Here is a 17,867-nt window from a genome sequence, read left to right as displayed (position 1 = left end):
AGCACTAAATGCACAGCAATGGTTTTAGATTGCTGGCAAATTTTATGAAGGTAGAATATTGAGGTACCTGTTGGGTTATTTATAAATTTTCAGTTAGTCTTCATAATTCAAGTCTTCAATTGATCTTGAACTGCATTTGCTGAAATCCTGATTTTAAAAAATGTATTCATCTAAACCAAAGTTGACTAATGCAGGTTTTAAGCCATTGCAGTTTTTGCAACATGTAAACTGTAATTGAGCCGATACAGGTGGTAATATGCTGTGACAAAACTACAAGTCTCATGATGCAGGGAAACATTTTCTTCAAAATAATTGTGCCTCTGACACTGGTTTGTATGCTTGGGCCACTAAAATCTGTTATCCAATACAAGATCCTTTACAACCAGGAGTGTATTTTTATCTAAACTTGGCTGGAAAACGGGTATTTCAATAGTTGGCTAAAACCTGTTAAAATGTGCTTTGAAGCTAAATGTGTACTGTGGGAAATTTGTTAAAGGTGTAAACGTTCTTGCTAAAGGTCGGTTATCAAGTTCTTTCAGAAATGCTACAAGTCTGAAATTTAAATCACAGTTGGCAATATGGAAATAATCTGATTTACAGAGCTGATGAGTTTCCTTCTGTTTTTTGTTTTTTTTTTGTCACATTTAAAGGTTTCTGGTTATCAAACATGATATCAAAGATAAATTTCAGAAAATACAACAAGCTGTTGTCAAATGGTTTAATTAGTGATAAAAAAGTCTGGAAACCAACCTAGCCGTAGGTGCATAAAATAAATCTACTTTCTAGGTTAGTTTTTGCAAGCTACACCCTGGATTACTACCAGGCCCCTAGAATCAAGAAATCCACAAACTGGAGAAATCATAACACAAGTTAGGTAATCGCCTAACTAGGTAATTCACTTTTTTTTTTTTTTTTGTCAGTCAGTGCAATATATTAGTTTTATCTAGGGGTGCACTGATTGCAGTTTTCTGGCCAATAGCTGATTACCGATCTTTAGAAAGCACAACCTTCCGATTTCTTTTATAACTGACACTGTCAGGTGTTATAAGGTCACAATACACCTCCAATGTTCCAATTGTATTTGATTGAAAAACAACCAAATATAAAACGTTTAGAGCATTGCTGTTCCAATAGTCATTCATTTTTCACATTTTATAAAGACAACTTGCACAACAGGTTAGACAAGTAGATAAGATCGGTTTCACATGTATCTGCCGATCTCTCAAAATTAAGGAAATCGGGGCACTCATAGTTTTATTTATTTTTCTTCACAGGTTTTTCTTTCAATTACGGGGAAAACTATGCCAAATGTTTTTGTGAACATTCCAAGACTCGCACTAATATCTCAACCCAATCTTTTAGAAACCACTGGTATAATAACTTACAATGTAAACTGTATAAGATGTAAATCTGTTGATGTTAAAATGCAAATGTGATCATGCTTATTTTCACCATCTTCCATTATGTGCTTTAAATGTGTACAATGTTCATTTTGAACGCGCTCGCAGAGAAACGGGGGGTTTAGGTTGGTTGGGGGAGGTGCTTTAAAACACACACAGGCAGGAAATAGAGGGAGACCTGCGTGTTAATGTTTAGCCCAGAAAAGCATAAAAAAAAAAAAAATCCCCCGCGGTGCAACGCCTCGAAGTAACTAACTTTAGAGGCAATTCATATGAAAACTATTATATTTAGTATTAAATTATATGAGCGTTTATAAACAAAACAAGAGCGACCCCCACCCTATAAGAAAGCAGGGCCAAAGTTCACAGGAAGCTGGGGGGCTGCCATCTTTCCCCTGCTGCTGCTAACGTTTAACGGTAGATGCTAAAGCGACGGGAGGGGCGGCTGGTTCGGGTTTTTCTAGCTAGCTGGCCTCGGTTGATCGGGACCGTTAAACCGCATTCTGTCATTTCTGCGACGGTCGACGACAAAGACCATTGTTGTTTGATGAATTCGGTATGGAGAAGGTATCGGAGCCGTCTTGGACCTCTTCGTACACCTACCAGGTGAGCAAGCACAGCGCGGAGATGCTACACAACCTCAACGTTCAGAGGAAAGATGGAGGCAGGTTCTGCGACGTGATCCTGCGCGTCGGCGAGGAGAGCTTCCCCGCTCACAAAGCGGTACTGGCCGCCTGCAGCGAGTACTTCGAGTCGGTGTTCGGCCGTCAGGCGGAGGGTGAGGGCGACGCCAAGGAGCTGGAGATGCACACGATCAGCCCGAGAGTTTTCAAAGACATCCTGGACTTCGCGTACACCTCCAGGATCGTGGTTCGGTTGGAGTGCTTCCCGGAGTTGATGACGGCTGCCAAGTTTCTGCTGATGCGGTCCGTCATCGAGATATGCCAGGAGGTCATCAAGCAGTCCAACGTGCAAATCCTCGTTCCGACCGCCCGGGGAGGAGAGGCCAGCCTCTTCCAGGCCGCGGGGGCCACGGAGCTGGGTTTCCCCGTGGCTCAGCAGGAGCTGGTGAACGGAACAGGTATACTGTTAAACGGCCAAGGCTTTGTGAACAGCACGCAGATGCACATTAACGTGAGCGAAGACACACCAGCCGTGCTGCTGGAGGACGGCGGCGAGTCGTCGGTGCCGATGTTGGAGCCTGTCGAAGGACTCTCTGTGTCTCCGTCGGCGGAAATCATGGGGAGCATGTTTCATCACGACGCTGGCTCGCCTGCATCCAAACGGGCAAGGGGGAGACCAAAGAAAGAGGCTGTCCTCTTTAATCACATCAACCAGAAGGTCAACGGCCAGCTGTTTCCCTGCGGGGCCTGCGGTAAAGCTTTTACAGAAGCTTCTCGCTTAAAGAACCACGAAGCGCAACACGGAGCCTCCACCGGGGGCGTCCACAGCCTCGGAGACGGCCTGTCAACACCCGGGGGGTTGTCTCTGCTGTCGCAGCCAGGGCTGCTGGAAAACGGGGTGCAGTTACCCGTGGGGCTGGCGCTGGACAACAATCGCAAGCGGGAGCGGACCAGGCGGCATGTGGGTTGCGACATTTGCGGGAAAGTTTTCCGGGACGTGTATCACCTGAACCGACACAAGCTATCCCACTCTGGGGAGAAGCCGTACGCGTGTCCCGTGTGCGGGCTGCGGTTCAAGCGCAAGGATCGGATGTCCTACCATGTTCGGTCCCACGATGGCTCGGTTGGCAAACCGTATGTGTGCCAAAGCTGTGGGAAAGGTTTCTCGAGGTGAGTTGGACCCCAACGATTTTAGCAAGAGAATCGGATGTTTACATGTCCAAGAACAGGATCCTTGAAATAATTTAGAATATCATCGTAAAGTTAATTTATATCGGTAATTAAATAAAAAATTAACCTAACTCATGACAGTCATTGATAGCCTATATATGTAATTTAAACACAAATGTCCTTGGTAACCATGCATATCAACAGAAAGTTGAGTGGAAGGAAAAGGTGCACAAGTAACGGGGATTGCTTCCATGCCCCGCTTCATCGATGCAGTAATTCATGTTGTAGAGCTTTGATCAATTATTGGGTGGATATACTCTACAGAACAGGGACACACATTTCAATAGGCTGATGTTTCTGTATTAAAATCCTTTTATTTTTATTACATAATTAATAATGATCTCATTAGCTTTAAACCATAATCATTAAAATGAACAGACAATGCAAGCATGATCTATCTATCTATCTATCTATCTATCTATATCTATCTATCTATCTATCTATGGAATGACTCTATGCAATAAGACACTTGTTGAATGGAGGTACATTATTTGATCTGCTTTAATATATTTACTAATGTATAGAGATGCTCTCATAAGCCTGTCTACTAGGCCTAGGCTGGTATATGATTCTTCTAGTATAACTTTGAGTAAAATACCACTGCTTTCCGATGTCAAGTATGTACACTCAAAGTTAAAACACAAGTTCATATTTAGTTCAGTTTCATTTATATAGCACCAATTCACAACACATTTGGTCTCAAGGGACTTGGGTATGGAGTTTGAGGGTCCAGCATGTTTAGTTGAAAACCTTAGACAGGGTCCAATCCAGCTGCAGTTGTATATTTCTTCAGGGTGCTCTCTATTATCGCACAATACCGTCTCAGGCTCCATATTAAAAACATTTTTAAAAACCTGCATAAAAATAATATAAGTTTCTTTCTCTAGGATCCCTTATTTCAGCTTTTCTCCACCGTGGTCTTGCATGTCTTAGGTGCTTCCCTGCTGCCAGACAGCTAAATTAAATGAATTAGTGATTAACAGGCTCCTGCAGCACTTGGTGGCTGAGGAGGTAATGCAATCATTTAAATTGGGTGTACTGGAGCAGAGATACATTTAAGCACGAAGAACAGTGGGATCAGGATTTAGAAACCGCTGCCTTTCCTTTGACCCATTTGATAAACGGATCATTTTATTTAGACGTTTAAACTAATCTCCCGTTTTAATTTGGAGTCGGGGTAGCAACAAGAGTGCTTCTAAATCAGACCCTCCACCTGCTGGTGTGGAGGTTGAAAACAAATCAGATAAAATAAAACCAATCTACATTTGCTAGAACATTTTCATCTTTACAGTGAAATCTGTTTTATTTGTTTTATTTTTTAGAGCTGGATAATATAAAGGATCACAGTTGCAGTTTCAGTATTTCTCTAGCAAAGGACTACTTGAATGCAATATTGAGTGGTCTATATTTCAGGTACCATCCATTAAAGCTCTCCTGTGATAAATTAGTATATATAGTGATCAAGGTCAGAAAGCTTATGGAGAGGTGTCGGGACATTGTGACATCCAAAACAATATAATAGCAATGTTGGGTTTTCCTAATGTTCTACACGCCTACTATGTATTTTTTTCCGCTGTTGTCAAAAGAAACAGAAAAGGATGATTATTTATACAGACGACAAACTACTCCTCATAAGATAGAAGGTATGAATTACTCTTGCAACAGTAAACAGCATTTTAAAAGCTTTCTATTGGTCACCCAGTACCCCAGGTTTAGACTAATTGATGTCAATGAATCCAAGAACAATGTACACGTACTGTTAGGACCCTCAAAGTGCTCAGCTTCTGACCAATCAGATGAACCCCTAGAGACCTCAATGCCAGAAGTAACTTTGGAAAGAAAAAGCACATGTAGAGAATTTTGTGATAACATGGATTATTTACTCATATAAGTTTAAAGTGAAAGTGCTGAAGGACTGTGGCAAAATATATATTTTTTCTTACAATAAGCTTGATTTGGGGTTCAGAGAAAGAACAGTTCTTTACAAATTGTGTTTTAATATTTATTAACAGTTATTGTAAAAAAAAAAAAAAAAAGAAATCTATGCAGTTGTTGCAGTTAAAAAAAAACCCCCAACAATTTTCATATTTTTTGCACTTCTCTACAGACCAGACCACCTGAATGGACATATTAAACAAGTGCACACGACAGAGAGACCCCACAAGTGCCAGGTAACCTTCAGCATCCAGCACTAGTTGTAAAAAAAAAAAAACGTTTTAACAGCACCATGTGAGTGTTCATGTGTGCATCTCCATGTGTTTCAGATTTGTAACGCTTCCTTCGCGACAAGAGATCGCCTCCGGTCGCACCTCGCGTGTCACGAGGACAAAATTCCCTGCAAAGTTTGCGGCAAGTTCCTGCGAGCCGCCTACATGACGGACCACCTAAAGAAACACAGTGAAGGAACTCACAACTACTGTGGCATTTGCAATAAAGGTAACTCTTACCAAAAGCGTGTCCAAACCCATTAAAAAATCTGAGTAACTCCTGGCCTATTTTGCTGATGAGATTTCAGATTGTAAGTTGGACTAAATCTGGAAAACCAGCATTTGAAGCACTCAGAGGTGTTTTATTCACTTGATAGTGAATGCTTGATAGTTTGTGTTTTCTCTCCAGGTCGGTGGAGCTAAAATATATCAGACGTCTACAAATACACCTTGAAGACTGTTGTCAACTGACTTCTCACTGTTTTGCAGAACACGTTGAACCTGACGCATTGTTTCTAGGTTGTAGAGGTTGCTGAAGGGCTTTGTGTCTGATTTAGGCTAGATTTATGGTCTTATTCTGTGGAAATCATGCATGTTATTGACTCTTGTGCAGGGAGACGGTTGTCTACTTCCATAAAACATATTTGTATGAGAAAGTTTAACTTGAGCATTGTGGAATCTGGTGATCCACCTTAGCATTTCTTTGTGAAGTTCCTTACTCCTCCTTACCTTCTGTAAGCTCGGGAAGTGCTTTTTTCACTCCGAGCCAAACTGTTTAGATGGACTATGAGTTCAAATATGAATTATCCTGTTTGCTAGTGCAGTTTATTTACTTGGAGAGATCACATTTAAGTTGTTTACTATGTAATGCGCTGCTTGGAGGATAGTTGGTTGCAGTACCTTGAACTTTTTCTCAAGTTGCTACCAAAAACCTCAGTGTAGGTTATTGGGATTTTATGTGACAGACACAAACTAGCACATCATTTAAAAATGAAATGTAGTTTTACGTCATATTTTTACAAATTGAAAATATGAAAAGTGTGGCACACATTCATTTTCAGCCTAATTTCCGTCCATATCCCGAAATAAAATCCGGTGCCTTCAAAAGTCCACTTGCAGAGTACACAGCAAACAGGTGAAAGTGGTCTAGTCAGATGAGATGCTATGTGTGGTAGCAAACTAAGGCTGCACATCACCTTGAACACTCCATATTTACCCTGAAACATGGAGGTGGCAGTGTCATGCTGGGGGGTTGAAAAGAAGGAGCAGGGAAACTGGAGGTGCATTTTGCAGCAGGATAAGGTAACTAAACATGCAGTCAGAGCTACAAAAAATGGTTTACAATTAAAAAATGTACACATTTGGCCCAGCCTTGGCTGGAGGTTACTGGAGAAACACGTTTTAAAAATATTTTTAGGGGGAAATTAACAAAAATGCGAGATCTTTGAAAAAAGATGCAGTCAAATTAAGATCTTCTTTTAAATGGAAAATAAAACAATGCAATGTATTGATCTTCAGTTTTTAGCGATTTTATTTTATTTTTTGCTTTCATTTCTATCATTGTCCACTGAATTTATAAAACTTGCTTAAATAAAAGAAACATTTTAGAAGAAAGGGTGGATCCATATCCCGTTCTTGTTGCTGAGAGTAGATTAACGTGTGCAAGATTCCTGTCATGATTTGGATCTACAATGATTTACAGATCATTTTCTACAAAAATCACGCTGCTTTGTTCATTTCTGTAACATATTGTGCTAAGTTAATTGTTGATCAGGCAAAAGCTAAAAACCAATAATTGATCAAATTATTTTTTGCATTTTTAATAAAGAAAAGGAGACAAATGTTTCTTGACAGTTTTGGCCCTCGTGGCAAAAAGTTTGAAAACCACAGGTTTCTATCAAAACACATTCATGTCTTTTAAAATGGCCAAGTCAAAGTCAGGACCTCAACTTAATCTGGAATCTTTGGCAAAACCTTTAATAGCATTTAAAATTAATATTAATATTCAGACGCTGTCCATCCAATCTGACTTAGCTTGAGCTGTTTTGCAAAGCGCAACAGATAAAAACTTCAGTCTCTAGATGTGCAAAGCTTGGAGAAACATACCATAAAAGACTTTAGGAGGCCGAATACAAATGCATGCCACACTTTTCAGAATTTTATTGGTATAAAGACTTTTATAACCATGTATCCTTTTTTTCCCAGCTCACAATAATGAAATAATTTGTACACGTCTGTTGCATCAAATCATAATAAAATATATGAAAGTTTGTGGTTGTAATGTGATGAAAAGTGAATAATTTGTCTGGGCCTTCAGTGTTACAGTCAGGTATAAAACTACATCGAAGATACAGAAGTTAAGCAGTGTTTCATTCAGTGTGTCATCCGTCCGTGTGGGATGACTTATTCAGGTTTGGTGGCTGGAGGTTGTTTCAGTTGTTGTTCATTTGAACCATTTTTGAGGTCTAGAGTTATTCCAGACCAACCAGTCAAGAAGCGTGCTGCCATCAGTTAGCCTGTTGTTGTTTAAGGTCCCTTTCTTATAGCCAAGGCTTTGACTGTATCAAGCAACCGCCTTGTTCTTTGTTATGTTTTTGTTTGTTTTTTTTTTTGGCCCCAGGTTTCTCCACTGCGTCCTACCTTAAGGTGCATATAAAGACACACCATGGCTCGTCACTGCCCACTTCTGCCACAATGCACTTCCCTGATCCAAGGGGGGAGCTGCAGCTGCAGATGCACAACGGCACCCCTTACCAAATGGGACGCCAGTGCTCAGTGGAAGGCAAGCAGTCGTCCGCTCGCCTCCTCCCTCCCTCCAAAACTTGTTTTTATGTTTCTGGCTGTCTTTTGCTACGGAGAAACAAGCTGCCAGGCCTCTGTATATTTTGACCCAGTTCACATATCAGTTGCTGCTTTCATGCTTTTTGTCTTCATTGCAGCTTTATTTGCAAAGAACTGCAAGAACATTTTTGGTAGTTTGTCCTGAGCATTTTTTTTAAATACCCATGTTAGTGGCCCATGTTTAAACAGTTATTATAATTCAGCCAACTGTCACTGAGAGCTGGAAAAGTGTTGCAAATACCAGCATACTGGGAACTCCTGGTCATCTATCTGGAAGTCAAAAATGAAGCTACTGCACACCGCATCAACTCAAAAACAAGAACCCTAATTCACTGTTAGTTTCTTCAGTGGACTATTTACTATTCGCCCAGCCCTAGTTTAGATTATACAATGTACTAACTGAGAACAGAGGAAATTATTAAACGTTTTCTCCAGCGATGATTCAAATGATAAAGATGTGTATCACTTTTGCCTGTGTCTATGCGTTGCTGTCTAGCATGGCTGTGGCTGCAGAGTTGAGTGTCTGTTTCTGCTTGGCTGGTTCATGAGCGGTCCTTCACCTTTGCACAGTGATGCATGATCGTCCTGGACTGTGCTCCATATGCCCGCCCTGGATTCACTGGCACCGTTTCTACAGGAGAAACTGTTGCATAGATGCAGGACATAGAGAGCGTTGAGCCCCAAATAATAATAAAAAAAAAACATAAAACAGGCAAATTTATATCCAGTGATGTGGATTTTTAGTCAAAACTATTAGCAAAGGTGAGGTATTGAAATGTTGATTAAATTGCTAAATGGTGCCGAAATCTTTATCTGTTCTTATAAATAAATGAATGGTTGGTTTGTTGAGTAAGGCTGAACATTCAACTATTTAGTTTGTTTCTGGCCTTTTATATATTTTCCAGTGCCTTGCAGAAGTATTTCTACCCCTTAAACCTTTTCAAATTTGATGTTATAATCACAAACTCAAGTTTGTTGTATTGTAACTTTATGTGATAAACCAACACAAAATGGTGCATAATTCTGTTGTGGTAGGAAAATGCATATTATTTATTTTTTGTTTGGCCCCCTGAACCAATACTTTGTAGGACCACCTTTCACTGCAATCAGAGCTGCACGTCTTTCAGGAATGTCTCTGTCAAATTTGAACCTTTAGACATTAAATGTTTTGCCCATTGCTCCTGGTAAAGGAGCTCAGGCTCAGTCAGATTGGTTGGAGAGCATCTGTGAGCCACAGATTCTAACATTCATGTGAATATGCTTGAAATTTATACCAGGGGATTCCAACTCCAGCCATCAAGGGCTGGTATCCCGCAGGTTTTAGATATATCCAATACAGTTAATATACCTTCTCAGGATGCCATTAGGTTCTGCAGCGACTTCGTAATGAACCATCATTTAATTCAGGTGTGTTGAACCAATGTGGGATCCAAAACATGGAGGATGCCTGCCATTGGGGACTGAATTTAGACACAACTGATCTAAATCATTCCTGTATAATTCTGACTGTATATTTTGCAGTCCTTTACAGCCTCTAACAGGTTTTCTTCAGGGTTATTCCCGTATTCACTTCCATCCATCTTCCCATCGGATGGCAACAGCTTCCCTGTGTTTGCTGAATGAAGGCATCCACACAGTATGATGCTGCCACCACCATGCTTCATTGAGGGTATTGAATTGTCATGGCGATGAACATTGTTAGTTTTTCTCCAAATACTTAATTCTGCATGTAGGCCACAAAATGTATTTTGGTATATGTGACGAGAAAACCTTTCATATGTTTGCTGGATCCCCAACATGGATCGTGGCAACAGGACTTATGGCTTTCTTTCTAAAGAATTGTGTTCTTCTTGACACTCGTCCTGTTTTGGTAAGTTTGCTGTTGATCACAACAGTTTCTGTTGTCAGATGATGGATTGAACAGTGATCCGTGAGATGGCCAAAGTTTGGGATATTGCTTTAAAACCTAACCTTCATTTTAGCTTCTCCAGAACCATCTCCCTGACCGGTCTGCTGTGTTCCTTGGTCTCCATTATGCTGTTTGCTCTATGATGTTCTCTAACCAACTGCTGAGGGCTGCAGAGAACAGCTGGATTTATACTGAGATTAAATTACTCGCCGGTAGACTCTACTCACTAATAAATTGTGTTCTGAACGCAGTTGCTTGCACTGGATTTCATTTAGGTGTCTGAGTAAAGGGGACTGAATGGAACACTTGAACAGGTTTTTATTTGTAAAATAAAAAAATCAAATGCATGTATCATTTTCCTTCCACTTCACAGTTCTGCACTACTTTGTGCTGGTCTGTCACAAAAAAAAAAAAAAACAGTAAGATACATTAAGGTTTGTTGTAACGTGTCAAAACCTGGAAGAGTTCAAGGGTCATGGACGCTTTTGCAAGGCACTGCATGTCTCCACACTACAACCAGTGGGGAAGACCTGTTGATAATTAAGTGCTGATTGTAAATTTTCCGCGGTTATTGTTGATTTCACCAAAGCAGCAGGTTTTGGGGATTGCTCTTGTTTTCCTTTGCAGCATCAGCTCTTTCTGAAAAATGAAGAAGGGTTGTTGCTGTTACGATGATGATTAACACGTGGGAGAACAGTTCATGTCAGGGACTGAATCTATGAAAACACTGCTCGGCTTTATTATTTACTCAGCCAATAGGTTTGGTAAATTTAAACAATATTCACCAGAAAAATCTGTGCCACGGTTATGCAGGAAGGTTTGGGGGTGCATGGAGCAAGCATGGCTCACTGGTTGGATGGACTGGCATAAATGCTGTTGGATTCTGGGGCTACTGGGCTGAGCTGCAGCCTCTGTTTGCTGTATTATGTCGTATTAATGTTTGGGCCTGTCAGATGTAACATCTGCTGCTTTAAATTGACTGTTTTATCAGTTTCTTGAAGTTGGATTTGACGCAATGTTTTTTTTTTTTTCCAGTTTTTACTCATGTGTCGTAATTCATGTCTCTCTTTGTCTCCCATATCTGCTGTTTCATCCTCTCTCTCCCATCTGTGCTGTTTTCACCTCAGACGGGCAGGAAAACGTCGGCAAGTGTCCCCACCTGGAGTCGGAGGAGTCGGATACTTCATTAAGGGAATTGTCCAATGTCAGCGAGCTTAAGTCTCCCACCAAATCCGACGGACCGGAGATGGAGGAGCCCTCCTTAGCCTGCAATGGGGCTCCTGCCACCGTCCTCGGGTCTCCAGATACTTCTAAAGCCAACGCAGACCCCGAAAAGAAGTTTATCTGTGGGATCTGCGGCCAGGCGTTTCGCACTAAGTCCTACCTCAACAAGCACCAGCACCGCGTTCACAAAGCCCAGAGGACCCACGGGGTCTCGGGGTCTGGTTTAAGCGAGATGGCACCCTCCCTGACTTCCCCTTTTTCCCCACAACAAAACATGTCCCTCCTCGAGTCCTTCGGCTTTCAGATAGTCCAGTCTGCTTTTGCCTCTTCTCTTGTGGACGCTGAGGCAGGTCAGAGTGGAATCGACTTTGGAGGGAAGTAACAGTTTCTCAGAGGCTTTTGCAAGATGTCTTTTGGCCTCCTCATTCTTTGGACGAAAGCCGGGTCGCCCACAGAAAATGCTCTGTGTTTGGGAATAACTTTGCCTCAAGACTACTCTTTCTGTTTGTCTCATTGCTTAACGTGCATCCAACATTTTTTGTCAGAAACTGCCATTGAAGTCCTACCTTTCTACTTTTTCAGAGGATAAAAGGGGGTGTTTTCGCCATTTAATGTTTGTGCTTCAAGAAATGACACAAAGGTTGTTTTTTGTTTGTTTTTTTCCACTGATGTCGGCCTGTGAAAGTTCTGTTTCATTTCTGTCTCTCATGAGTTTTTTTTCCTGAGCTTTCTCAGCTGCACAAATGTTCTTCTCATGAGATGACTTATTTACTTTACTGTTAGAAGGAGTAGATGTTAACTTGCTCACTTTAACTGCTCTAGCGAGCTTAAAAACAGATCCTTGGTCATCTGAGTGATTACAGATGTCTTTACCTCAGAGCAAAAGCAGGGCTTACATCTAGATTTATGTAAATTCAGAGTTTTTTCTTTCTTCTGGGCAGGAATTTAAATTGACTTCAGTTCTTTTGTTAATCTCTTAGATAGTGAAGATGAAACACGTCGAACAGACTGATGCCGTTTGAGAAGATGAGGCATGCAGCGCCCTACTTGCTCATTAACACCCCTGGTAAAGATGCAACACTAACCTTAAAATAAAGTCATCTTTTAATGCCATTGCACTGGAAAAAAAAAAGGAAAATTAAAACTTGAAGTAGATTTGCTAAAAGGTCCCACGTGCCACATTTATTGATATGTGTTGTTCATCCTGCACACTAGAGATGCACTAGTTTCCCATTGCCTATTTGATCAGGTTTAGATTTCTCCTAAACAACTATAAATGACAACAAAATACTTATTTAGCTTTCTGGATAAATTAGAAGCTGATCTGGCTTAACAATAAAATGTTAAGAGTGAGATAATTTTTTTTTTTAAAATAGGCCAGAATTTAAGTCTCTCTGCATCACTGAAAATACAGAAGTGTCTATGAATAAAACCCAAGGAAAAAGATTTACGGCATCTCATTCACTGATTTACTAGACAGATTATAGTCCACTAACTTTCTTGTGTCCATATTTTTAAAAGTGCAATATGAACCTTATCACAATGTTTTTCAACAAGATCCAGTCAGAATAAATAACAGCTCTGTCCAAATTCAAATTTGTGAGAAAAAACCTGCAAGTTTGCAAAATCTTTAAATCATTCATTCATTCATTGTTCCGACCCATGAACCCTAGAAAGCCTTTTTGTGATTGCCGCTATCAGCAGCAGAGTTGAAGTGACATCCTGCCTGAGAGGGAGCAGTTAGTGTTACACAGCTCTGCAGTTAAACAAGATTTCACTTATTTCTGATATTACTGCGTGGCACGATCAGGACGGTTTGCATTACTGACTGTAAACAGCAGTACGTGTGTGTATTCCCTGTAGGACACGTAGAGCCTTAACTCCTAATCCAGCATGTTCCATGGCGGTTAGAATCGGACTCCTCAAAAGTCTAAAACTCTTCACTCGGTAACAACTTCCACACTGAACAATGTTGTTGTCAGCGTGACCTGGTTGCACTTAGTTGATTATGTCTCTAATGCACCATTTCTCTCTTCATTTGATTTACATATAATCATCATGGCATTTCAAAATGTTCATGATGCCAAAGTTTCTAGGCCCTTTTAAAAGAGAAACAGACCCACAGTATCACAGATCCTCCACCATGCCTAACAGTGGGCGTCATGTGCTTTTCCGTCATGGTAATTATTGCTTTAAAACTTCATCTGTGTGTCATCTAATCAAAGCACGGGGTTCAGGTTAAATAACCAGCAGAGTTTAACAAACCACATGTTTAATTTTGGCAACTTAAACATGTGTTCCGGTCCAACCAACCTAGTCATGGTTCCAGTTGTAAACATTTCTAGCCAGATTTATGAAGATCAACATGTTAGTGTTCCTTAAATGGGGTGTACTTATTTCTTTGCCATTTCGAAAAGCTGTTGAAAGAATTGGGTCTCTGTGTCGCGTCGTACTTATACCTCAGGAAAACAAGAAGTCTTAAGTAAAAGTCAAAGTACATTTATATTACAGTACTTTTAATAAATAAAATGTTTCAGTTGCATTTATTTTACAGCAGGCCAATAACTAGCATCAGGGATTAACTTGTTTAGAACAGATTTTTGTTTCTCCACTGAATAAACGTATTTAAATCAAAGGTTGGATTATTCTAAAATTGAAATCATGCTGCTGTGAAAAAGATGAATTTACTGCAAGGCTTTACACTCATCTGTACCAGGGGTGCCAGGAACAGCTTAGGATGCTGCATATGATGTTCTCTGAATTCGTCAGGCACTTTGACATAAAATACCCTCAGAGGCACTTTTTAAAGTGCCTCTCTTTTTTTGTTATTTGGTCAATAAAGAGTTTAAAAGTAAAATATCACATTGCAAGGAAGGAAAAGTCATTGGTTGCATATTTCTCAGCACATTTCCGTTTAAATTGAGACAAATGTGGCTGGAGTTTGGTAAATGGACAATGATCTGATATTTATGTGAACCTTCTGCCCTCGATCCAGAAATCTCGCTGATTACATTTCAAAGCAAAGTCCGGATTGTTTCCACGTCTTTGTTAGTTTCTTGAATGCGTTAAATTCATGAAACGGGGACCAAGACCAGGTATATTTTCAGTATATATTTTAAAAGATGTAGATTATATTTTAATAACTTATTCATACCTGGAGTTTTGGGTTGTTTTTAATTTACTGTCAAACAAAACTCTTGGTTGTTTGTTCTTGTTTTTTTTTTCCACTTTAACTTATGGGAACCTGAGATGTGAATATGCGTGTTGTGCAAGGAGGTGTTGTGACGCTTCGCAGAGGGAGGGAGCCACAGCTGACAGAACGAACCGTTTTTCACCTTCATCTTCCTGTGCTCGGAGCCGCTCGTGATGCATCCTGTTGACATGGGTCCCGTTGCTTTCTTAGGTTGGATCTTAAATGTCTGAGAGTCTTAACAGTGATGTGACACACATAAGCAGTTTATTGAAAATCTTTAATGGGATTGTTTTTCAAATTTTCACTTAAAATCTTTTATTTCTTCAAGCAGAATTATAAAATCTACAAACACTTTGCGAAGATTTTCTAATTCTTAATTTGTGTTGTCAGATAATCCCAAAAGATGTTGACTGACTTGAGGAATTATGCAAAATATTGTTTTAGGTTTGTTTGATTCAATGTTGGGGGTAATATCAAGCATTTTGTAAATGAGCGGCGAAGATCATGTCCAGTCAGTTTATTTTTGAACCCCTTAGTGAGACGGTCATTTTGGTTTGTCATTCAAAGCTCAGCAGGAATAAAAGCCAATAAACTTTTATGTTTTTATTTGGCTCTTCTTGAAAAGCATCAATCACCTGACTACCATATTTCTGGATTTGTCTAATTGCTGCTCCATTATTGTCACAATCATGACTCTCCTCCTTTACTTTTTCCTGTAAATATTTAAAAGTGAAGTACAACGAACCTCTGTGAGCACAGTTTCGCTCTGTTATATCCGCATGGTTGCGAAGCACCTACTACACGTCACACATCGAGTTTATTCTCGCAGGTTTTTCTTTTGTTTGTCAAAGGTGTGTGTCGCAATGCAAATCAGGCTCAGTCTAACAGTTGAAGGGCTGATGGTGTGTGTGTGTGTGTGTGTGTGGGGAGTGGATGATGGATCTGGCTTTATCCGGTTAATTGTGAGTTATTTAGTACATTCCAATATTATTTATGTTTATATTGTGATTGTAACACCTGTATATATCTCTTCCACACACACACACACACAATATAAATATATATAAATAGATCTATATATATATATATATATATATATATGAACCAACCTGTTTGATCTGTGTTTGTAAGTGGTGAGTTTTGTACATATCAAGGTTTAGTTTCATGTGTTTTTGGGAGGGATGTTAAGTTATGGCCATCTGAAGTGTAAAGTACACGTTCAGGAATGCGAGCTGAGCTGGGGACTGAATGTCGATCACTGGTTGGTGGCAGTAGTTGTATGTATTAGTTACACTGAACTATCACTTTGCAGTGGTAGCGCTCACACTGCCAGCTACTCGACTCTTTGACCAAGCTTTTTCTGTTTTGTTTTTCTTGTTTTTTTACCCACTGTGCACTGGTATTTCCTCATTTAATGGTTTTGCTATATTTATCGTTTAAAGACACTTGTAACATGCTGTAAAGAAGTAATAAACCTTTGTTTTAGATTTGATTAGGAGAAAATGGTCTTTTTATTCTTTCCCACAATTGAATTATATTAATTGTTTTGGCTTAAATGTTTTGCTTTCTTTTTGTCTGTTGCAAAGTGCCTTCCAAAATACTGATTGTGCTCAGCAGTGGAAAAATAACTAAAAAAATAAAGTCCTTTTTCTTTTCTAAAGGGTGAAAATTGTACAGAGTAACTTGCATTGACACTTTTGTATAAAAATCGCAAGATGTACAATATGTTACCATGGTATTTTATCATTGTACTCTACAGGATTGCTCTTAAAACACTTGAACTTTGTGTTTTGTTATGACGTCTTTGGACATATTTCATTATGAGCTTACTTTTCTATAGATATTTGTTTTTGTACTCTGTTTCCGAGTCTGGTCTCAAATTCTCGGTTTAGAGATGAGAATCAAATAAATTGCAGCTGAAAACCTCCAAACATTTGTCCTGTGGTTATTAGGCATTAGATATAGTTATGGTCACAAGTTTACACAGAATGCTGTGAAGAAATATTTAGAGGTTGCTTCTGTTTTTGCTTTGTTGTCACTCTTGACATTTCTGGTTATTAAAATGTTTTATCAGATATAGATAACCTGAGTAAAAACAGTGCAGTTTTCAACTGCATTTTGTTTATTAATGGAAAAAGCTATCCAAACAAACCTAATCACTGGTAATGTCACCCCTTGTGGCAAAAACTGGTAATGAGTCTTTTACATCCCTTTGGAGGAATTTTGATTTGCTGTCCTTTGTATAATTGTTTTAAATATCCTAATTTTCTTTTGGGCATCAACGGCCTGTTTAAGGTCATGCCAAAGCACCTCAATCCGATTTTTGCCTGGACTTGGACTAGGCCACTTCTAAACCTCCATGTTCTTTGTTTTTCTTTTCTTTTCTTTTGTTTAGGTTTTGTTTTTAGCCATTCAGAGGTGGTCTTTATAGTGCATACCGGACCATTGCCATGCTACATAACCCAGGTACAGTTGAGCTTGAGGTCAAAACCTGATGGCTGAACATTCTTTGGGATTTCTGGTAGAGAGCAGAATTCATGGTTCAATAAATTATGAAACGAATCAAGAAAAGCGAGACTTTGACTTACTACTGCAGTATTTTACATGATACTTAAAAGGTTTTCCTAAGGTATCGTTATCACTCTAATGCATTTTGCAGCTGTTTGTGGCTGCTTTCTTTTTTACACGTTGATTTCAGACATGAACATGGATATAACTATTGTAGTTCTGATGTGTGGATTGTGTAACAGGATAGGTTGTATAAATATGTGCATTTAAAAGCAGTAATTGATTGGAAAATGCCAGAATAAAACAAAACTCCTCTACTATGACTGAAAAAAATACAGAGACCTAAGAAATGGCAAATATGCAACATTTTTTCCTAAAAGCCAATGTTAAAAAGGCAAAGAGTTACAATTTAGTTGAAACATCTGTGTTTTCCATGTCACTGTCACTTCAGTTGTGTCAGTTCAGTTTGTTGAAAACAGTCTTTATCTTTTCAATGGTCTTCCCTTTGGTCTCTGGGACAAAATGTATCATGAACGCAGCACTGGAAGTGGAGTAAGTACAAAAATCAAAATGCAGAACTGCCTGAATCCCTTCTGTGAGGACACAACAAAAGCAAAGTGGTAAGAAAACCATACCCTCATATAAATAGCCCGCAAACGATACAGGGTGGATGTCGTACCACAATATAGCCGAACAGCATTCCAACCAGGAACATCCCGAGCCAGCAAGCGT

The 17,867-nt window shown here is 39.6% G+C and overlaps 1 protein-coding gene across 2 annotated transcripts; it reads left to right on the top strand.

Moving 5' to 3' along the window:
• Positions 1 to 5: 5 nt before the first annotated feature.
• patz1 (POZ/BTB and AT hook containing zinc finger 1) lies at positions 6 to 16,558 on the top strand. 2 transcript variants are annotated; one of them, XM_047346514.1, is made up of 5 exons: positions 6 to 3,193; positions 5,361 to 5,424; positions 5,518 to 5,689; positions 8,081 to 8,242; positions 11,338 to 16,558. In XM_047346514.1, the coding sequence occupies exons 1-5, from the start codon at positions 1,959 to 1,961 to the stop codon at positions 11,814 to 11,816; spliced, it is 2,112 nt and encodes a 703-aa protein (XP_047202470.1). In that variant the 5' UTR covers positions 6 to 1,958; the 3' UTR covers positions 11,817 to 16,558. The 2 variants fall into 2 exon arrangements, with proteins under 2 accessions (XP_047202470.1, XP_047202471.1); XM_047346515.1 differs by lacking the exon at positions 8,081 to 8,242.
• Positions 16,559 to 17,867: the final 1,309 nt, after the last annotated feature.

This window comes from Girardinichthys multiradiatus, chromosome 20 (genome assembly GCF_021462225.1).
Source record: "Girardinichthys multiradiatus isolate DD_20200921_A chromosome 20, DD_fGirMul_XY1, whole genome shotgun sequence".
Classification (NCBI taxonomy): Eukaryota; Metazoa; Chordata; class Actinopteri; order Cyprinodontiformes; family Goodeidae; genus Girardinichthys; species Girardinichthys multiradiatus.
This window is presented reverse-complemented; position numbering and strand designations above follow the sequence as displayed.

Bases quoted from the DNA above. Each gene is read 5' to 3' on its own strand.
- patz1 (XM_047346514.1), top strand. From the start codon at position 1,959: ATGGAGAAGGTATCGGAGCCGTCTTGGACCTCTTCGTACACCTACCAG. The intron at 3,194-5,360 runs GTGAGTTGGACC...ACTTCTCTACAG, and splicing joins TGTGGGAAAGGTTTCTCGAG to ACCAGACCACCTGAATGGAC. The intron at 5,425-5,517 runs GTAACCTTCAGC...CATGTGTTTCAG, and splicing joins AGAGACCCCACAAGTGCCAG to ATTTGTAACGCTTCCTTCGC.